General features: G+C 40.9%; 1 protein-coding gene across 1 annotated transcript in view; it reads left to right on the top strand.

The window, feature by feature from the left end:
* Rad23b (RAD23 nucleotide excision repair protein B) overlaps window positions 1-16610 on the top strand; it is a 35905-nt gene extending 19295 nt beyond the window's left edge. The window contains exons 5-10 of the mRNA XM_075967192.1: window positions 4823-4878; window positions 7328-7455; window positions 8695-8830; window positions 9784-9911; window positions 10268-10471; window positions 15281-16610. Coding sequence (XP_075823307.1) covers window positions 4823-4878; window positions 7328-7455; window positions 8695-8830; window positions 9784-9911; window positions 10268-10471; window positions 15281-15394 — 766 coding nt within the window. The 3' untranslated portion in view covers window positions 15395-16610. The remainder of the gene's footprint in view (window positions 1-4822; window positions 4879-7327; window positions 7456-8694; window positions 8831-9783; window positions 9912-10267; window positions 10472-15280) is intronic.
* Window positions 16611-22810: the final 6200 nt, after the last annotated feature.

Genomic DNA, 22810 nt, shown 5'->3' with positions numbered 1-22810 from the left:
AGTTGCTGTTACTTGCCTCTTTTGTTGACCCAGCACCCAGAAACAGCAGGAGATAGATGCCTGATACCTGCAGCTTTCACAGACTCTTGGCTACAGCCTCCTAGCCAGAGCTCTTCCTCATTGTTACCAAAGTCACCGCTCCTCACTGAAACCTGGTGAATCAAATGTGAAGGATCAGGAGGAATTGCAGGGTTTTGTTGTTGTTTTGTTTTTTTTTATAGGATTGTGGGGTGATTTGGGGTGGTGTTCCTTCAGTGATAATATTATGGGCAGAGCAGATGATTTAGTCATAGTAATTTTGGCTGGAAATCAAAGGGATTTCCTGGGCTATCTAAAATATGAGTTCTATTACAGCCAGTCTGAAACTGGCACTGAGCTATAGCTTGGAACACAAGTAGAAGGAGTTACGTGAACTAGGAGTCCGAGCCAGCCACTGTGGAAAACTGACAGTGATTAGAAATGCTTTGAAAGCATGGAAATCATCCGTGGGGTTTCTGGCAGTATGTGCAGGTTTGCCTCATATACAGACATGCCCTTGGTAAAGTTTAATCTATAAATTAGACATAGTAAGAGATTAATTACTAATGAGATTAGGATGTGAACCAGCTGTTGTGTTCATGGCTAATCTGAGCACTTCAGAGGCCGAAGCAGAAAAATTGCAAGTTCAGAGGCAAAATGGGCTTTCATAGCAAGATTATGTCTGAAAGAAAAATGTTTCTTGAACTAGGTGTAGTTGGCACGCCTTTAATCCCAGCACTTGGGAGGCAGAGGCAGGTGAATCTCTCAGTTGGGGCCAGCCTGGTCTGCATAGTGAGTTTCAGAACAGCCAGGGCTACATAGAGAGACCTGTCTCCAAAAATAAGTCTTTGAAGTATACTGTCTTAAAATGTATGATGGTCCTGTAGATTAGCTAGTCTGTACCCCTCCACCCCCAGTTAAGTTGAGAGCTTTCATTCAGTCACTAAAGAAAGCTTCTCCAGCGTATTTCATCCCTTAGCATCACTACTATTACATTTGGAGGGCATTATTAAAGGTTTTTTAAAATAAAGGTTTCATGAACACTATACTGTGGCACCTTAACAGTGGCTCTGGTGATTGAGACTGTTTAAGGGACCAGTAGGCAGGCAAGTGAATATATAGCATGGAAGTAATGAACAAAAAGGTGGTGTGGCAGCCAGGCTATCAAGCCATAATTAGTACTTGAAGTGGTCACATAACCTTCCAGACAGGCTGTCGCTAGCCTGACAAAAGGTCAGGGTGTTGCTCTGCTCCTTCTCTAATTTGGAGGATGCCTGAAAAGAAGTGCTAATTTAGCCTGCATGACAGCTAGCAATACATGTGAGTTGTGTTTTTTCCTGCGCCTCCACGCCAGTCAAGAGAAAAATAGTTTTAGTTTATGTTGGGGACTGGTCCAGAGAAATAGTTTATGGTCCTGGTTGCCACCGGGCCCCGACACTTTGTTTTAGCGTTTTGCCCCTAAATGTGGCTTCCATGTTGTGATGATTCTTTTCTGTCTTGCCAGCCAGCTCTCAAATAATGACACAAAGACTTCTAATTATGAAAACTTGGCCTATAGCTTAGGCTTGTTCAACCAATTCTTACAGCTTAAATGAACCCATTCCTATTAATCCATGTCCTGCCATGTAGCATTACCTCTCTTCCTTCTTGCACCTCCTGTTTCCTCTCCGTGTCTCCTAGCACCTCTCCATTTCTTTCTTCCTTCCTCTCTCCCCTGAAGTCCAGCCTATACCTCCTGCTTAGCTATTGGCTGTTCAGCTTTTTTTTTTAAGCCAGTCACAGTAACATATCTTTACACAGTGTAATCAAATATCTTCTGACACCTTGTCTCATACAGTCAGCTGTATTTTGGGAGAGTGTAGAATCTCCTGCCCATTACTAAGAAGTAGCACAAAACTTAGGGAATATATTTCTTATGTTAACCTAGAACACTTACCCCACACCCAGCATCTTTGACACCATTGTCTAACTTAAATCCTTTCTCCCCATGTACATCTAGAATGCATTCTGCTCTTACACAGTGGAAGATCACTAGAATCAGCTTAAACCATTGTGTCGAAGTCTGTCTGTGGGAGAGGAATTGAGTGGGGACGTGAAGGTGGGAGGGGGAGAGTTGAGGGACAGGTAATAGCCGAGAGTTGAGTGGATATAATCAAGAAACATTAACTACATATTATATGTGTATGAGATTGTGTGAAATAGCAGCAGATGAGTGGATATGATATGGTCATGATACAGTGAATACACGCACACATGAAATTGCCAAAGAATAAAAATTTTAAATTAACATTTTAGGTCTCCAGAGAGTCAATAAGTTAGAAAAGGATGGCTAGTGATCTAGGAAAGCAGACTTCATCTGTTTTGGTTTTTTGAGATGGAGTCTCTCTGTGTAGCTCTAGCTATCTTGAAACTCACTTTGTAGACTAGGCTGGTCTTAAACTCAAAGATGCACATGCCTCTACCTCCTGAGTGTACTGAAGGTGTGTGTCACTATGTCTGGCTAACTGTAGACTTCTTAGTTGGACTTATATACTAGTTGCTTAGTCTCTTTTTAAAATATGGAACACTTCACGAATTTGCATGTCATTGTGCAAGGGTCACGCTCTTCTCTACATCACTGAAGTGTACACTTGGCTGTTCTTTTTTTCTCAAAATAGTGTAACTTTGGAGAGAATGACAGAAGGTCTAGAAGGCAAGATAAATGTGTCCTTTAAATCACAGAACTCAGCGAATAGGTGTCAGGAGGTACACTGAAGGCTTCTCCATCACTGCTGGCCAGACATTTTGTTCCTATAATTTGTTTTTTCATGTTAGTTTTGTTCTTGATAAACTACCTGTGAACAGTGCAGAGGGTACTGTTGATGATTGCCATAAAGAAACTTCACTTGTGGGCCGGAGAGATGTTGCATGGGACCTGTTTTCACTTCCCATTTCCCATATGGTGGCTCACAACTATCTGGTTACTCAGGGGATTTGACTCCCTCTTCTGGCCTCTGCAGGCACCAGACCTATGTGTGGTACATATACATATGTAGACAAAATACATTAAATCCCGGAAGGAAGGAAGGAAGGAAGGAAGGAAGGAAGGAAGGAAGGAAGGAAGGAAGGAAGGAAACTGCACTTATGCTTTGTGAGTTCATTGTTGTTTAACGACACATTAAGTCAACCCGAAATCTGTTTTACCATACTGTCGTCATTGAACTTGGAGCAGGCCAACTACTGAGTGCTGAAGCTACAGCAGTGTTCTGCCACACCCAGTCAGGACTTTTCCACTATGTGACAGAGGCTGTAGGACAACATAAGTATCTGTGTGCATACATGCACATCCATGACATGAGGAATGGTGTTTAAAGTACACTACAGTTTTAAATGCTTAAAGGGATTTATTTTTAACATTTTAGTATTAAATATTTTTAATATTTTAAAGTTAGAAACTAGTGAAGGACAAGGGCAAAATAATGTTTTGCTTTTGATTGTTTTTTTCTTTTTTAAGACAGCGTTTTTATCTAGCATTGGAGCCTGTCCTGGAACTAGCTCTTGTAGACCAGGCTGGCCTCAAACTTACAGAGATCTGCCTGTCTCTGCCTCCTGAGTGCTGGGATTAAAGGCATAGGCCACCACCGCCCAGGTCACAGAGAGGTTCTTAAACAGGGTAGGAAACAGAAGAAAATAGTTCTTGATCTCTGTTTATCCATATCTGCTCACACAGATACACATTTGCACACAAGTCCATTTAAAAAATGTAATTTAAAAGGTAAAATTGGAATGCAGTATAAATATATGGAGCGTGTGTAATAGTTTACTACTGCTGTCACACCTGGAGAGGTGGCTTAGCTGTTAGGAGCACTAGTTGCTCTTGCAGAAGATCTGGGGTTCAGTTCCCAGCACGCATAATGGTGGCTCACAATTGTCTGTAACCCCAGGTCCAGATCTAATGCTTCTTCTGACCTCCAAGGCACTTCACATGTGCATATGCTTGCATACACTTAGGGATGCACACCTACACGAAAATAAAGTAAAAATTGTAATTGCTTTGTTATTTAATTAGTATTCATAAGTATATGTTGTATACTGGGCAAGTCTGTCCTATAACTCCACCCCCTTTCATTGCTCCTCCCATTTTCTGTCTTCATTCCTCTAGATTCCGCTAGATGGCTTCACCTCTACTTCGTCATTCATGATTTTGTGTGTCCACTGTCAGAATCTCTGTGGTGTTTTATAGTCTTACATTTCAGCCTTTTATTTTAACTTAATTCTGATTTCCCCACAAAGCGGAAACATAGGGATGTGCATGTGAGTGCATTGCCCGGGGTTAACCCAGGACCTTATACCTTTACAGTTGGTTTTCTTTAGGTTAGAAAGAGCTGCACCTCACCCCATTTTCTTCCTTTGTGTATGCCGTATTCCTTAACTTGTGTGCTTTCTTTCCCTATCATTGTTGGAAATTTACTGAGAACCTCACTGTGAAAGACTCGCCAGCCTCATTTGGTTTCTACAGGTGGCTACTTTTGGTATTTCTTCTGCTGTGACTTGATTTATGGGTTATTCTCATACTTCTTAGAGCACACTTTCTTTAAAGGCATTGTTTTATATCTTTTTAATGTTAATTAGAATGACAGAGTCTCAGAAGTAGTCTTACCTTAACCATAAATCCTACAGGTAAAGCTTTGGGTATAATCTCTAAGAGACTGACTTACCTGTAGGCATTAATAAAGAATTCTTTAGAAATTAGTTGCTATAATAATTTAAGTGGATTTTGCATACTTTTTGAAATGTGATTTTTTTTTCTAAAAACCCTTTACAGTACACCAGGAGATTCTTCCCGGTCAAATCTTTTTGAAGATGCAACAAGTGCCCTTGGTGAGTGTCTAACTTACAAAAGAAGTCATCAGACAGTCCAGTTTCACCTTCAGGATCACACTGTAATCAGCTTCATGGTCACTTACACATGACTTATTTAGATCATAGTACTAGAGACTTTGGTTTCCATATTAAATTCTTTAAAATCTCCTCTTGCAGTTAAGCACACTCCTTTGAAGCTAATTATTTTCCCATTATGAGTTTTCTAAGTATGTGGTCTTAACAAGTTTGGTCTGTGTATAGGCTTATTGCAGAAGTAAGTGCCTTTGGAAGGGTTTGCTGGTTTCTTTTATGTGCTTCACATTTGTATGTTCACCCCCAGCTTTCATCCAGTGTGCTGGTGTTCTGGATTTCTGGCTGCATCCTGTTACTTATATGGGCAAATAGCAAAAAGGCCTTCTTGCCCCAACTTTTGATTTGACTATTTAATAAAGTCTTCCCCTTTCCCTTCATCTCTAATCTGTCAGCATTTTTTCTTCCTATTATTAAACCTCTGATACAATTCATGTTTTTATGTTTATTGGCTGGCATCCCTGTTCCTGTGTAGATGGAGGGCTGGGATAGGTGCACTCCCCTTTGTGACTGGCTTCTGGCTCCTTAGCAGCAGCAGTTGCTGCTGCATTCCGACGGCACTGACAACCCTTGGGATTACAAGTTGGTTCTGAGCTAGTTGGGCACTTGTGTCTAAGTTTATTGGAGATTCTGGCTGTTACCAGTGTTGCCACAATAGAGTGTCTTGGTTCTATTGAGCAGGAGCCAAGTAAATTAGGCCTTTTGCTGCTGATACTGCTATGTCTAAGTTTCTGGTGGTGGTGTTGATTTTACTTACACACATTTTAAGGAGAGACATAACATAATTTTGCTCATGTTTCAGAGTGTAGGAAGCAGAACAATTTATGACTTGGTCAAGAAGCCAACAGATAGGAATGCTAGCACCCTTACATTTATGTCTTTATGTCACCTAGATCATTCTCAGCTTTGTAATTCCAGAATCTCTTTGCTCTGTTGAGTCCCCACTTCGTTAGCTTCCCATTTGGCTTTTGTTATACCTCGTTTCCTGGTCTGTATCTTGAACCGTTTTTCTCAAGCACTCTAGTAAAGTCTCAGTATTCCTGACTCTATAATTATGTGTTTTCTGTGGTTCTGCTTTAGGCCACAGTTAAACATTTAGACTATGGGAATGACTAAATACTCCGTGTGTGCTGTAGGGATTCCCCACTGTAATTGTGCTACTCATCTTCCTCTGAATTTGCAGACTTGTTTATTTAAACTGCAAACAGGAAATCTACAGCCTCTACAAAAGTCTTTGCACCCTCACTTGTTTGCACCAGTGTGCTTGCTGTTGTTTACTGGTGGCATATGGCTGCTGGTCATTTAAACTAGAGAGCAGAGTTGGGGGTGAAGAATTCTGAGGTGGTAAGAAAGGCAGTGGTACCCAGAACATAAAGGGAAAAGAAGATAGTTTTAATAGAGGTGAATTGAGTGGGTGTAGCTTTCTTTTAGGCAAGATAACATCCACCTGGGAAGATTGGAGATTGCCTGTGCCCAGTGACTCACTTACAACACAAGTAATTCCATCCCTGGGTGTGAAATTGTATCTTGCTAACTTGTTCCCCATCAGTTTGAAAATACAAAGTGTCAAAAGAAAAAATAAAAGCCAACCTTATCACACCAGACTTGATTGTTTGAAATATATGCAAAAAATGACTTGTTTCTTGTCAGCTAGAACTTGTCTTTATGTCCCATACTGCCATTGAACTTCTGTAGCTAAAACTGACCTTAAACTCAGAGCAGCCTTTCAAATGGTAAGATTACAAGAACAACCCATTTGTTTTTTGTCTTGGGCAGGTTGCCTTCTCTGACCTGTGAATTCTTTCTTGTATTTGTAGCTGATATTTCTACTGTGCTTATAAAGCCACCTAATTTTCTGTTGCTCTTGTAAGTTACCACAAACTTAGTGGTATGAAACAATTAGTTTTCTGGCCATTTTTGTAGGTCAGAATTTTTGACACGGTTTTTTTCTGACCGATATCAAGATGTCAATAATTTTTTTTTTGAGACTGAGAGAATCTAGGTCCTTATCACTTCCAGATTCTAAAAGCTTACAAACCGGTTCTTCACCTGCAAAGACAACAACAGAGCTCTCATTCTGTTTTGTCTTCATTGTCTCTTACCTTTCTGTTTCTCTTGTTGATGACATCAGGCCCATCTGCTGGAAAGACACTTCCCTTTGTTACATAGTCTATGTATTTTGTAGGTTTTGGGGATTAGAACACGGACATTTTTTAAGGGAGGGCATCTGACTACTTGTTGACTTTCATACTGTTGTCTTTGCTCAACACAGTAGTATATGAAACATTATAGACATCATACAGTTGAGAGGTGTGGAGAGAATGTTTTTTAAATGTTCATGTACTTTTTCCTTGTCCCCCCCCACACACCTGTTTAGTGACAGGTCAATCTTACGAGAATATGATAACTGAGATCATGTCAATGGGCTATGAACGAGAGCAAGTAATTGCGGCCCTGAGAGCCAGTTTCAACAACCCCGACAGAGCTGTGGAGTATCTTCTAATGGTGAGAAGTGTATTTCACTTTTTCTCTTTAATATCAAACTCTAAAGAAATTAAGATTTTAAAAGATGAGTTAGCAATTTAGTGGCAAATACTATATGCTAGATAGTTTGCTGTTAACATTTTGTGTTGATAAAATGTAACCTTTGAAAAGATTCTGAGGTGATTTTCATTAGAAAATGCCATGGCAGCGAGTTATGAAGTGGCTTTCTGGGTGGTGCCTTCCACACCTGTGAGCTCTGGAGAGGGTGTCTTTCTAATAGAGTAGGCTGACATCTTAGTAGATTTTAGTTGTTCACATAATCTGTTATGAAATATTTAGTGCAAAAGAACCATTACCATTTCTGTTTGACAATTTGACGGAAATTCTGGACCCTGGACCTGCCAGTCAGTAGTCTTAGCCTTCAGTGATTCCCCATCAGGAGCCGGCTGGACCTGTAGTGCAGGTGCACCGTTAGCCACTGCTCACTGCCTGTCTTTCCTAAAGTGGGTTTGCCTTGTGTGTAATAGGAAATGGACTTACCACCACTTGATAAAGTCTAAGACTGATGGATTTTTAAATAGCTATAACTGCCATTTGTTTAATCTTGTTCATCAAAATAAAAACTCTGTACTTTTAAGCTGTAATAATTAAAAAAAAACCAAGTGCTTGAAACATACAAAAAGCATCATTTGAAATTTAAACTATTGAAATTTATTTTATACCTATTTTGTCAATTTTGAAATTTTATATGAGGTGCTTCCTAGATGATGCTTGGCTTAGAAACATGAGTCAGTAGAGGAGACGGTTTTCCTTGGCCAGAGATGCCTGGTATTCATTCGTCAGACACTTCTACCACCAGGAGTCACTTCAGAGCCGTCACCCTCTTACCCTAAATGTTCTAATGTTGTGTTGCTGAGTGACAGCTCAGGAAAGTCGTCTGGGACCCCCATACAGAGGGAATGCCTAGTTATTAATATTCTTAGAGTCTAATTGGGTGTGGGTTGTGGTTGTTCCTGAACAGTACATCTATTACTGTAGAAAATCCTGTTGAACTGTGCTGCCTTACATACAGTACATGCATACAGCACTGAGGTCTACACAGTATCAACCATCTAAGATTAATAACCTTTTATGTTTGATGTCATAGATGTTATTTTACGTGTAGACAATGATGTTCAATAAGCCACAAATGTTTTACTGTGTATAATATTTAGCCTGTGTGTTTGTGAGATGTCTGAAAGCTTGGAAATTGTGTTGCAGGGAATCCCAGGAGATAGAGAAAGTCAGGCTGTGGTTGACCCTCCTCCCCAAGCAGTGAGTACTGGAACTCCTCAGTCTCCAGCAGTGGCAGCAGCTGCAGCGACCACAACGACAACGACAGCAACTAGTGCTGGAGGTAGTGACTGTTTCTGATGGCAGACGATCTTGAGTATAAGATTGTTTGATCTGAAGCGCTTCAGTGGGGTTTGGATATGTCTTAAGTCGTGTCCTCACTCACAGAAGAGAGAGAGATTCAACCACGTGTGTGGTAGTGCACACTGGTGCTGCTGTGTTGTCAGAGATTACTTCACTACTTGGTTCTTCACAGTTTCAGTTTAGTGCTCATTCAGAATGGAAGGCTCACTTTATAAAAATGCATAAGATGCAGGCAGGGTGTGGTGGTGTGTGCTTTTAATCCTAGCACTGGGAGGCAGAGGCAAGCAGATCTTCGAGTTTGAGGGAACCTAGTCTACACAGCGGAGTTCCCAGAGAGCCCCAGGGTACAAGAGAATCCCTGTCTCAAGCGAGGAAAAGACTGTGCAATTTCAAAGCTGCAAAAATCTTGGTGATTGGACTGCCAATTTTGGAAAGGCTATGTGTTTTTTGCTCTCATTTTGGCAGTCAGTCAGGACTCTATGTTATATAGTGAAAAGAGGAGGCACAGCTCTGGCTTAGATTTTAGTATTTCTATTAATCACCTGCTAGGTAGCTTAGTCTCGAGTCTCACTTTAATATGACACATAAATAGGAATAATGCGTATATATGTTATGTGTGTGTATATATATTTTTGTGAGCAATCACAATAACATGATTACCATTTGATGCAGGACACCAGTTTCTTGTATTCGCTGTAATGGTTCACAGGGCGTTGTGAGTGAATTTGCTTCTTAGTGTTCTGTCCTTTTGCTAGTAGTAAAACTTTCAGCAGAGCAAAGGAGCACATGGGGGTTTAGAGAGTTTGTGACTTATTTTTTCTACTGCACCTGAGAACTCAAGTCATTTTCGTTTGAAGTATTTTCTGTCTGAAGGTATGGTTTCCCTCCCTCTTTATTATGTATTTACCACTTTTATTTTAAAATGTATTTCAGGTCACCCCCTTGAATTTTTAAGGAATCAACCTCAGTTTCAACAGATGCGACAAATTATCCAGCAGAATCCTTCCCTGCTTCCAGCTTTGCTACAGCAGATAGGTCGAGAGAACCCTCAGTTGCTGCAGGTGATGATCCTTGCTAATTTGGAAAATGGAGTTGTAATGTTGTGTTGTTTTTATACTACAGAATTTGCGTTCTCTCCATTTGCCTCTCAGAACTATTTTGTTTCTTTAATGATAATGTAAAAAAATCATTTTCCTTTTCTTTTTTTTCCTTTTTGACTTGAAAGGACTGGCCCTAAATTCAATTTGTTACTGGATTCAGGCAAGCCTAAGATTCAGTGATTGTTCTGCCTCGGCCTCAGTGAATCACCATGCTTGCTGAGCCTTTTCTGTTCTTATTTAGAGTTGTCTTTTTCCTGAAGACAGTTATGATTGGTGTGTTGATGTAGTGTTTGCTTGTGTTTTTCAAATCACTACAGCAAATTAGCCAACACCAGGAACACTTTATCCAGATGCTAAATGAACCCGTTCAGGAAGCAGGTGGTCAAGGTGGAGGAGGAGGTGGCGGAGGTGGAGGAGGCGGAGGTGGTGGTGGAGGTGGCAGCGGAGGAATTGCAGATGCTGGAAGTGGGCACATGAACTACATTCAAGTAACACCTCAGGAAAAAGAAGCTATAGAACGGGTGAGTTGAAGTCAAAGTAGATTTGAGTTCCTTGGTTACTTTAGCACCTGGGCTGGTGGCTCCTGCTGGGATGCAGCTGCAGCATTTCTGTACACCAGAAACAGTTCTGTTTCCTTGCCCTAGCGACTGCAGTAAGGACTTGTAGCCCCACCTCTTACTCTTTGTGTTTGTGCCCCCCTCCTCTACAGCAAAGGGCCTTCTTGTATAAATCAGATATACATATTAATGGATTACAGTTCTCATTGGTGTAAAACACAAGAATATTAAAGCACTATACCTAATTCAAAATAATTTCAAATTTTATTTCACTACTGTCCCTAAAATGTTAAATAAATATCTATGCGAATTATGCAAGAGTGGTATACAATAAACATCAGACACTACCTATTTTAACTATCTGTCCTCAATAATGGACCTGTGCAGGTCTGAGCAATGCAATAACCTAGATTTTGTTAAACTGTGATCAGTAAACCTAGCTCTCATTCTTACATTTGTAGACAGGAAAGTAACATACTTGCCCATTTATTGCTACAAAGTATTTTGAGCTGGAAATCAGATGGAACTCTACACTTACATGGTCACAGAGATCTGCGGTCTCTGCCTCTCCTTCCAGTGCTGAGATTAAAGGTGTGGTGCTCCACCATGTCTGGCTTTCATTTTCTTTGAGTCTAGGCTTAAATTGATTTCTCATTTCTGCATTGTAGATAAGCATTGTTTAATCCAAGTGAAAGTAAGGCATGCTAATTTTTAGAAAGAATTCACAGATTGCTCTTATGTGTAGGTCTGTGATCTATTTTGTGTTCTTTTATTAATGAATATGAGTGAGATTGCATGTGAATATCCATGTATCCCAACACCATTTGTTGAAAAGACGTTGAAATTATGTGTTTCTGTAAAAAAATCAGTGGTCCATGGATGTGTCAGGGTTATTTTTTGAACTTAGTTTTAATGCTTTGGTCCATGTCTATTCACATGCCATTGAGGCCAGTACCTCACTCCTCGCTGCCTTTACTTCAGGTTTCTAAGAAAATATGAAATCAGGTGTTGAGTGCTCCAATTTTGTTTCTAAAATTGTTGTGGATGTTCCAGATCTCTCATCCTGTGTAAATCTCAGGATCAGCTTGTCAAGTTTCTAGGGGTGAAACTTTTAAAGATGGCTGAGTTTAGAGCCTTTATTTATGTTCAGCCGGGAGATGCATTTTAGAAATGTCCTGTATCTTTTTTTTTCCTCTTTGATTTTTTTTGGGGGGTGGAGGGGTTGTCATTTGAGGCAGTTTTGTCTCAAATCCTGTGCTGGCTTTCAACTTGATATGTAGATGAGGGTGAACTTGATTCTTCTGCCTGCATTTGCAAGTGCTGGGAGTGCAGCACGCACCACTGAGCCCTCCGAGACTGCTGTTCACAATCTTAAGTCTGTGGGTGTGATGAGCAGCTTGTGATCCCAGCTCCTAGGAGGTGCAATTGGAAGCCTAGACTATGTAGTATGATTATCTCAAAACAAAGAGGACAAAACAACTTAATTCTTACTAAGGCAGTTCAGTGGTGTAAGTTAAAAATATTGTACTACTTTTGAGTTTATTCCTAATATCTATTCTTTTTTATGCTATTGGTAATTACTCTTTTTATTTTTAAAATATTCATTTTTAAAAATAAAATAAACATTACAAAGAATATTTGTAATTACAAAGAACAGTTTTGTGTGTTGATCTTAGATTCCTAAAATCTTGCTGAATTCATTTGTTTGTTTCTGTGGTGTTTTCTGGTTAAGGAAGGTGTTCTTCTGTGGTGTCAGGTTGTTGAGCTTTTGTCATAACAGGTGGTACATTTGTTGCTTTTCTCAGTTTGTCACGTGATCGTCTTCTAAGAAGTACTTTATTGTGTATATTGAGTCAACATTGCATTCTTGGAACAAATCTCACTAATCATTAGATGATGTTGTTTGATTCAGTCTTCTGGGGTTCGGTTGAGTGTTTTTAGGCCTATATTCAAAACAGCTGCTGCTTCATAGTTTCCTGGTGATAGGTGTCTTGTATTGTGGGGAATTGTGACTCCACAGAATGAGTGGAGGGTGTTTTCGGAAAGAATTTAAGAATTGGTCTTGATTATTTGAAGAGCTGATAGACTTAGTCACCACCCATCCTTCATGTTCCTTGGGGGAGTTTCTGTGCTTACATATTTCATTTTGTGTAGTTTTCATTGTCGAAAAGGCAGTAATGTTTGCTTAATTTTATCCCTTACTTTAGCAATTTGAATCTTCAATTTTTTCCTGACCATTTTAATTTGTCAGTTACTGATTTTTCAGTGCTTTTTATTGAAAATATTCTCTAATACATGCAGACTACATTTTCCCCTTCCCTTACTCCTCCCAGCTCCCTTCTTTCAGTTTTTTTTTAAGTTACTGTTTTTGTTGTTTTGTTTTTTAATATTAAATCTCTTGCATTTCTTTCTAGTCTTTATTATTTCCCTGCTGGTTGACTTTGAGTTAGTTTTTTTGTTTTGCTTTTAAGGTAGCAAAACATAAGCTTTTTTGTTTATATATCCAGGCTATATAGAACTTAATTTCAGTCAATCAAAAAATAGCACTTTCTCTTTTCCATAAAATACCTGCTAAAATATATATCACAGGTTATCTTGTGAAACCTTTGAGTACACAACCATTAAACCACAGTTGAAGGTGTTCGCACGGATGGGGCACTGCCTTTTTTCTGTATTTCTGTTCTCAAGCTCATATTTTTATAGGCTCAGGAAGGCTCCACCAGGCCCAGATCCAGCCCCCAACCACCATTGTGCTCGTTACCTACTAGGAAAATTATGAGTGAATAAAAGAGCCAGAGGAAGTTTCCCAGCAAGGCTACCACCTAGGACTGATGCTGGGTGGAGTTCCATGAGAGTCTCAAGCTCTGTAACTAAAATTGTTTAAGTAAAATTAGGAGTCCTCACTAACCCTTCCCCTTCAAAAATGCTTTTGGGTTGGTTTTAGTCTCTTTAATTTGTTAAAGTAGGCATTTAGATCAGTAAACGACCCTACCCACTCACATGCACACTCTTGGTGGGTAGCACTTGGGATTGAACCCAGAACCTCACATATTCTTGAGGACTGAATCCTACCCCTGCAGGGCCTGTCTTAATATGAATTGTGTATAGCTCTAGGCCTACGCACTTCTAAGCGCCGTCCCATCACAGTCTCAGAAATGAGTTTGCATAACTTCTGCTCTTTAAACTTACAAAGTCTTGTTTTAGGGCCATCTTTCCTGAAACATATCCTGTACATATTTGAGACTGTAATATGCTCTTGTTAAACATTTTCCAGCTGTCAAGGCTAGTTGCCTTATAGTGTTGGTTAATTCCTTTGATTTCCTTGTTGGTCCTCTTTCTGATTGTATCTTTTGTTGCTGGTACTGGTGGCATTGGAGTCTCTAGATATAGCTGAAATGCTGATTTCTCTCTCCAGTGATACTTTTTTGTTTTATATATTTTTGGCTTCTTGCTACATATGTTTATCATGCCTTCTTGGTCCCCTCTTAAGTCATAAAAACATCCCTCTTCTGTGGTAACAATTAAGTTTATGTCTCATTGAAGAATGTAGTTGGATTGTCCCATCTCTTGATCTGTTACTTCAACTAACCTTGTTTTAGTTTGGACACAACTTAGAAAACACGTTCATGTGAAAGGGTGTGTGGAGGGAGTGGAAATTTGGATTGACTTTTTTTTTTTTTTTAAAGATTTATTTATTATGTATACAGTATTCTCAGTATTCTGCCTACAGGCCAGAAGAGGGTGCCAGATCTCATTACAGATGGTTGTGAGCCACCATGTGGTTGCTGGGAATTGAACTCAGGACCTTTGGAAGAGCAGGCAGTGCTCTTAACCACTGAGCCATCTCTCCAGCCCCTGACATTTATTTTTATAGTAAAAAAAATAAAATATTAATTAAAAGAAGTTAGAGCTAATGGACCAAGCAGTGATTAAAAAAAAAAGCACGTTCATGTTTTTAGTTTTTTCTACTTTGATTGTTTTGTTGATTGATTTGTTTTTGTTTGTTTTGGTTTTTTTGGGTTTTTTTTTTCTCTAATAATTATCTTTTAAGTACTATGTAATAGAAAGTTGTTGATGGTTAGGGAAGGTATTCATCCGACTAAGAAGTAATAATCGTATGTAGAAAAGTAAGCTGTTATTTGGCTTGAGTGTTTGAGTATTGGGTCTCAGGTAATTTTAATAATAAGAGTGTAGGCTAAATAGCTTATTAGTGTTTCAAAAATGCTACAAATTTAAGTATATACGAATGGGGAACACTGTCTTTATTGCAGAATACATAGTGCAATGGTACTGTAGTTGGTCACCCCCTTTTAATATAAAGTGTTTAAAGATACAAACTATGTTAAGAAATGAAGTATTCATTTTTACAAAAAGTTGATGTGCGAGTTAAGGTCTTTTCATGTGCTTTCCCTCTCTCAACCCTTCCTGTACTAAAGCCATTTGAGCCCAGATTTCTACATGCTCATTTACTTACTTACTGGTTTTTAAGTGTGGGTATCAGAAGATGTTTAACATAATTGTGCCTGTTGGTTTAATCTCATTGATTTGGAACAATGTGTAAAAATTTTTTGGACATTATTAAATGTTCTCTCCACCCCCTGAGTTGAACAATGATCTAGATTCAAATGGGGCTGAACTTGTGAATTTTTCAGGAGCATTTTCTGTGGTACTGTTTGTTTGAGGTGTTCAGTGGCACTGCTACAGTCCTAGTATAGAAAGCAAACTAGACCATAATCGATGAGTTGTATGTTTAATTGCTTTCTTTTCTTCCAGTTAAAGGCACTAGGATTTCCTGAAGGACTTGTGATTCAAGCATATTTTGCTTGTGAGAAGAATGAGAATTTGGCTGCCAACTTTCTTCTACAGCAGAACTTTGACGAAGATTGAAGGGACTCTTTTGTATCTCACTCACACCAGTGCATTACACTAACTTTGTTCACTGGATTGTCTGGGGTGACTTGGGCTCATATCCACAATATTTGGTATACGGTAGTAGGTTGGTGGGGGTGGGAGGGAGGGAGCTAGGACACAGGGCAGGGATACATACCATGCATGTCTGCTTCAGCTAGCAGATGCTGCAGATCCACACAATGTAAAATACTAGACAACCAAACATCCGCCTTTGCAGGTCTTTATTCTTCTAAACAGTAGGTAACATTTCCTGGGTTTCATTCTAGTATATTAGATCCAGAAATTTAGTGTGATGCCCTGCTTTCTCTTTTCTTTGACTTAACATTGGTTTCTGAATCTTTGCTACCTAGAATCTATAGTCTGTTTTATGGCAACACTGGATAATGGCTTTTTGAAATTGGAAACAAAATTGGAGCATCTGTAAACAGAAATGCCAAATTATTGATGGTCATTGTTGCTGCTTCACACAAATATGAAATTGATGCAAAAGGAAGCCCATTCTTCATGTTCAGTACTTAGGGTAGGGAGGGTAGAGGGGGACTTTTTCTTAAAATGAAAATAATTACTGCTATTTTAAAATTTCCTGATTATTGAATGTGAGACCCTCTGACATGATTTGAGAAGCTGTACACATATAGGCAGAGTTATTTTCCTGTTTACATTCTTTATTTGTTTGGGGGAGATTGGTAGGTGTCTAATTACTGTTTACTTCATTGTTGTATTGCAGTAAAAAATTTAAAACAACCATTGCATGTTTGCTTTTGATGTATCCCTTTGTGAAATTAGCACTTTTGGGGCCAATGAAGAAATGCATCGTTCAGTTTCTTTCCCCCTCCCTTTCCTCAGTAGCAATGATCAGCAGGTCATGAGTCAAACTGCTGCCTTTGGGGGAAAATAAGCCACAAAATGCTGAATCAGTTCAAAATTAGCAAATCTTTCAAAATTGGCTTCTGATACTTGTGGATGTCTTTATTAGATAAGAATGTATTACCATTAAATCTATTAGTATTACATTGCTTTCAAAGAGAGGAGGTGGGTGGGGCTATAATCCAGCATTTAGAAAGCATTTTGAAAAGTTTACTGCATTTAAAGACGGGCGAAAACTTTTGTATTATTGGGAAATACAGCTGGAAAGAACTTTGGAAAATATACAATCAAGATATCTCGTGGCATATTAAAAGAAAAATCTCAATCACAGTGTTGGCTTTTATTTGGAATTTGCTCATCTCTGATTTTCTTTGGAAACCCCGCCATTAGTATTGCTGTTTGATAAAGAGGGGCCACGTGTCATCTTGTTGAATTTGTCAAGTCGTCTTTTCCTGAATATAAAGCATTGAAAGAAGTAACGTTTCCCACCATGTGATTCCATGTGGGAAGATGGCTTTGCAGACCCTGCTCAGTGTCCTGCAGTGTCCTTAGCACCACTCGGTGGTGACTCGCTTGCTCCTCATGCGCTCATAACCTGTTTCATGAAAATAAACGAAACCCTGATTTTCCTTCACAAATTGCCATGCTTAATTCTCATGTATTTATTCCGTAAATGTGGCAGACTGTTGAAAGGTGTACTGCTGGTGTGGTTTACAATGGATCATGTGTGAAGTCTCAGGAGAATTAAACAGGGCTGGGAAGTGCACTGCTCTGTCCAGGAAGAGCAGCAGTGGGTTGGGGAAGAAGGGTGACTCATTTCCCGTGGGATAAGGAACACTTCCCTTTGCTTCATGACATTCTCTGTTCCCTCATGGCTCAGGATATTTGTGTAAGACTGGCCACGGAACTGACAAAAATAGTGGCTGCTGATTCTTTGGAAAGTGATGTGGAACTTGTGTCCTTGGACACAAAACTGCAAGTTGTAGGAATAATGATTTCCAGAGGACAGCTTGGGCCAGTGTGACCGTTTCTTCCTCAACCAAGACTCCATACATGAGTGAAGTGGGCTTTCAAGTCTGTTGCTGTTACTGTTACTATTAAAATTACAGGTAGTTTGGGGTAAATCTCTTAATGTTATTATTGAATTTTGAGTCTTAGCCTCTTTAGTATTTTTATTGTTTAGCTGCTCTGTAGAAAATATGAGGAAGCCTGAATTTATATTTGTAAAATTATTTTACCGTCTTCTAGTCAAATATTTTGTCTCATTGTTTAAAAGTACTGAAATGTTCTACCCTGTTATGTTTTCCCTGTACTAAATGGCTAGGATTCTAGGGAATTGATTATAAAGTATTTTCAACACACCCGACATGGCATTTCTCATTTTTTAAGATTCTTATATACAGGTATTGATGGGAAGTGCCATAGCTTCCATCACCAGCCCTTATTCTCATCAGGAATTGGTTCATGTAATTTAGGAGGCTAGTGGCAGGGTTCTGGTTCTCAGCCAACACATGGACACACCATTGGGTTACCTGACAAGGCTGTGACTGCAGTTTCGTGAAGACACTTTCCAGTACCCAGCCTAAGCGCGGTATATGACAAAGACCAGAGGGCAAGCAGTGGTTGCTTTCTGAAGAAACGGGTGAGTGAGCACTTCCTGCCCATGTCCTTTATGGTTTGTTCTGAATCAGGCCACAAACAGTCTTCATATTTTGTTTTTGTTTTTCAAGACAGAGTTCCTCTGTGTAACCTTTTAGACAGTTTAAAAGTCCAGTTCTGTGGGGTGAAATGCTCACTGTGCACATTTAGTGGCTATGTCTGCAGATGAGCTTTGCTGTGGGTTGAACAGACTGAAAGCTTACAAAGCCTGGCACAGATTGGTCAGCCTTCCCTGTTCTCTGGCCATTCTTCATTTGCCACGTTGTATTTGCTTCCCGCCTTGGCATACTGGGACACTTGACTTCAGGCCTTCACTTCGTTTGCTTCTCACGTGGGCATCACAAGTTCCTAAAGCCTTGCCTTCTCCCCTGGATCATCTCTTGCTGTTGTGCTGGTCTTCTGGCCTCGGGCTGCTTTGAAGTTGCCCATTGCTACATAGTTCTCGCAGTAGGGCAATGAGAATTAGTCCAGAACACACTGGCGTAATGAGGGATGTTAGTGGGTGCATCAGGAAATTGGAGGCCTGGGGTCACAGAATGAGAGAAAGAGAGCAGTTGCTGATCCAGGCTTCCCCGTCTTTTCCCAGGTTCATTTTGCTTGAGGAAATGGTCAGGGTGGTGATGAGGCAGGGAACAGCGGGTCCTGCCGGGAGCCCATGACTTCCCTGTCAGCCTAGTTAGTTTGCATAGTTGTCTCAGATCATGTTCTCAGCAGACACCAGTGTGTAGTGTGGTCTCTGCCATCCACAGTCATCCTCCAGAACAGACTAAAGAGCTGTCATCCAGGCTTGTGCCTCCTGCCCCAGTCAAGTTGTTCCTGTTAACTGCTTTGAAATAACTTTGTTTTCAGAGTTTCTTTCCTGGGATTCGATAGGTAGCGTCTCCCTGCGTGTTACACAAGTCTTTTCTTGATACCCGTGGGAAGTTGCTTCTAGGATCTCCCTACTCCAAGAATCCCAAAGTCTCTAGATGCCCAAACCCCTCATAAAATAAATGTTTTTGTGTATAAGTTGTTCAATGCCCATGTTTTATTGGCAGATGATTTGCAATATCGAATCAGTGGTCTCTAAGTAGTGGTTACACTATTAGGTGACAAATGTACGTGGTCAGCTCAGGTGTATCTTCAGATGAGGGTGAGGAGTGAGTCTGCCCGGCCTGTTACCTGACGTGTAGTCTGCGGTGGCTTTGTCTCTCTTCCAGCTTAGAATACTTTTGGTCTGCACTTGGTTGAGTGTATGGATGAGGAATCGTGGACTCGGGAGGACCAACTGTTATCTTGCTATGGTGCAAAGATTGGGAAACTCGCCCTTACTTCTCCTCTGTACCTCTTAAGAGAACTTGTGCTCTCCAGAAACTTGGGACCAGTAAACTAGGTTGAGAGAGACAGGAATGAGAAAGTCTGTGGACTGACGAGTGGGAAAGCTGGCGGAAAGCAAGGCTGGAGACCTGAAAAGGCTGGCGTGCTACAGTTGGGTTTTGCTGGTGCACAAGACAACACAATGGCAGTGCTAATAGGAGCTGGAGAAAGCGGATGTCCCTGCACCTGCCTGTCTTTCATTCAGGTGCATGCTGCACGTAGGATGAGCTGGCAGGAAGATCAAGGCTTCAAGACCAGCCTTGGCTGCATAGTAAATCCAAGGCCAGCCTGGGCTATCCAAGCACCCCCTTCTGAAATTAAAAATCAAAAACAGATCGGATGATAGCTACCAACACTGCTGAGAGCAGTCAGCTTACTCCTAAATTTACATATTCAGATTCTGATTGCCAAGGCAAGTGGCTCTGAACTTGTGCATCTGGGGGTTAATCAACCCTTTTCCTTTCGTGGCAGTTAGCATATCCGATGTCCGGTATATCAGATATTTACATTACAATTCAAAACAGCAGAATAACAGTTTAAAAAATAGCACTGAAAATAATTTTATGGCTGGGGTTCACCGGAACATGAAGAACTCTCTTAAAGCTGTGTGTCATTGGGAAGGAAGGTTGGGAGCCGCTGGCTTGGACCCGTAGGCACACCCAGGCAGTGCTCTGCTAACTCAGTGTCCCCTGGCTAGGTCACACCTGTGCTGACATTGTAACTAGCCCCTGCAGACTGCTTTCTGTTGATAGCCCTCCATACTACATGGGTCCTTAGAGCTGAATTGCTACTCAGACTCTGCATTAGGTTGTGAATTAAGAGCTCCCACTCCAATTTCAAATGCGAATTATTTAAAAACTGCTTTTCTTTTAATTGTGTTTTCTTGTTCTTTTGGAGAGGGCTTGTGTAGCCTTGGCTCTTGGAACTACATCTGTAGACCAGGACTGGACTCAAACTCATAGAAATCCCCCTGCCTCTGCCCCCTGAGTGCTGGGATTAAAGGCAGCCAGTGCCTGGCTCTGAAAACTGCTTTCAAGGTGTTACAGAGGCTGGTACACACTGCAGCACTTGATGTGACCTCAGAACGGGGAAGTGATGCCTTAGACTTAGCTGTGGGCTGCTGTGCTCAGTTATTTTGTGAGCTTGGGATAACTTCCCAGCATTTTCTCATGTGGAGAGTTTTTTCTTTTCACATACCAAACCTTGACTTTTATTACTTAAAAAAGCTGCACATTTATTTCACTCTCTGGTAGTGTGCTTGTGCCTTCAACACTTTCACAACACTTCTGTTCCTCAGTAAGGAAAGCCTGCATGGACTGCATAGACATGCTTGGCACATGGGACCCACCTGCTGGCGTGAGCTTTGTCTTTAAGGACTCTGGCCTGGGCATACACCGCATGTATAAAGGTAGATAACCCTGTTGCGGGGTTGAGACAGCCTAGTTTTGTTAGAGGCTGTACTGCAGGAAAGCCTATGATGGTATGGTAAACAATGGGCCGTAATGAGTGCTTCTGAGTACTGTTCCTGAAGAGCTTGAGTGTACAGTTTTAAGGTTTTTTTCCTAGATTTTTCTTTTGGTCAATTGGATTTATTTGATCATTTTGGCTGATACGCTCACTCCAGTTCTAAAGAAATTAAAATTTACTCAATTAGTCATTCAGAGCTTCACTTCTATATTTTTTGAGACAATTTTTATTATGTAGTTCTGGCTGTCCTAGAACTTTAAGTCATACTGGCCTCAAACTCAAAGATACAGCTGCCTCTGCTTCTTTGGCGCTTGGACTAAAGGTATGCACCACCATGGCCCATGACTCTACTCATTCTTAAGACTGCAATTCCAAGTGGCTTTTATCATTTTACCCCATTGTTCAATGCAGTACCAAATGTGTGTGTGTGTATGTATATGATTAAACAATAGTTTTTTGTTGTTGTTATTTTTTTTAATTTTTTTACAATAGTTTAATGATATATAATAAATAATTAGTTAACATTTAATTTGCAAAAAAAAATGGAACAGAACAATGAACTCTCATAACCTCATGTCCACTTCGGAGAACCCTTTTCAGTTTTACTACCACACTAATGTCCACTGTAGCCAGAGTCTGTTTTAGTTTATCCTTCTCAATGCAGACTCTTTGATCCTCGCGACTTCAATGCGTCCTATTCCAAGGCAGCTGCTGTAAGATGTCCTTGTCACCTGTAGGAGAAAAACCAGGAGTGCTGATGTGAAATAACCAGTTTGTCTCTGGATGCTTCTTTGCTTGAAGGAGGTGAGCCCGCCAGGCTTCTGCCCTGAAAAGCTGACCTGAGTTGTAGTTAACAGATTAGCAGAAGGTGTGGTGGGTATGCTGCTGGTGATGGTCTCAGCGTACTCCCGATTTGTCCTGTCCTGGTGAATCTCCCGCTGCACCAGATCCTCCTGTCCCGCCGTGACTGCCACCTGAGGAAGAGTCGGTCCTCAGAATCTTACTCTCTGCCCTGGCACATGGAACCTCTCTGCTTCATAGCCAGTCATGTTGATTCAGAATGGCTCCCACCTTTTTATATCTAAATATGTAAAATAACCCCATTAGGGGGCTCTTCCCTGATCCTATCATTTCCACCAGGGCCCCCACCTCTCCTATGACAATTCCGTGCCTACTGTAGAGTAAACCCTGACTCCAAAGCTCTATTGTTCGGCTCATTAATATGCAGTAATAGAAGAGGAAGGCCTGGGTAGTGCTGTGGAGTCCATGCTAAGCCTTTCGTTGGAGTGTTGACCGAGCCAGTCAAGGACCACACAGAGAAGACCTTATACAATCCTAGATGACACTGTCTGGTATGGCAGCTTTTGCCTTTGCTGTGGCCTTGGACTCCTTGCCTTTTCTACCTAAGCTCTAAAAGGAGCCAAGAAGTTGGAAGGGGAGACCTGATGTATCAGCCCGTTAACCTGGTAGTAGGACTGAGATGGTTGCTGGCTCCGTGAGGAGCTAGCCAGTCTCACAGTACAGAGCTGAGCAGTACCACCAGTGTCCTGCCTCGGTGCTGCTCTGATGGCCTTGCAGACTGCTGTGCACAGAACCACTGGAGCAATGCTGGGTGGCAGGAGAGCTTCCTGCAGAACCTGAGTTCAGTCTCGAGAACTCACATGGTGGGAGGAGAGCATGGCCTCCTTCCAGCTGACTTCCAACTTCCACATGTGTGTGTACAGTCATGGACATCCGCACCCCCATTCCTTCACACATACAAAGTTAAGAGAAAATGAGGCTTTGGAAAAGTGCTGGTGTCTCTCCCTGACTCCTTGCTATCTGCTGGTCAAATCCCCATGTTGAAAAACCGGAACTTGGTCCAGTAGAGCTGAGTTTGTAGGACACCTCCATTTTGATGAATACCCAGGGCAGGTCTGAGCTCAGAAGAAGCTCTCACCTCTCTTGTTCTGGGAATCATGTCTATTAATGCAACTTCAATTTGGCCTTGCTAGCTGAACAGTCACATTGCAGAGGCCATAGATTCTAGTTAGGAGTGTGGTA

Source organism: Microtus pennsylvanicus, chromosome 3, assembly GCF_037038515.1.
Source record: "Microtus pennsylvanicus isolate mMicPen1 chromosome 3, mMicPen1.hap1, whole genome shotgun sequence".
Lineage (NCBI taxonomy): Eukaryota > Metazoa > Chordata > Mammalia > Rodentia > Cricetidae > Microtus > Microtus pennsylvanicus.
Note: the sequence above shows the minus strand (reverse complement) of the source record. Positions and strands in the feature narration are given on the sequence as shown.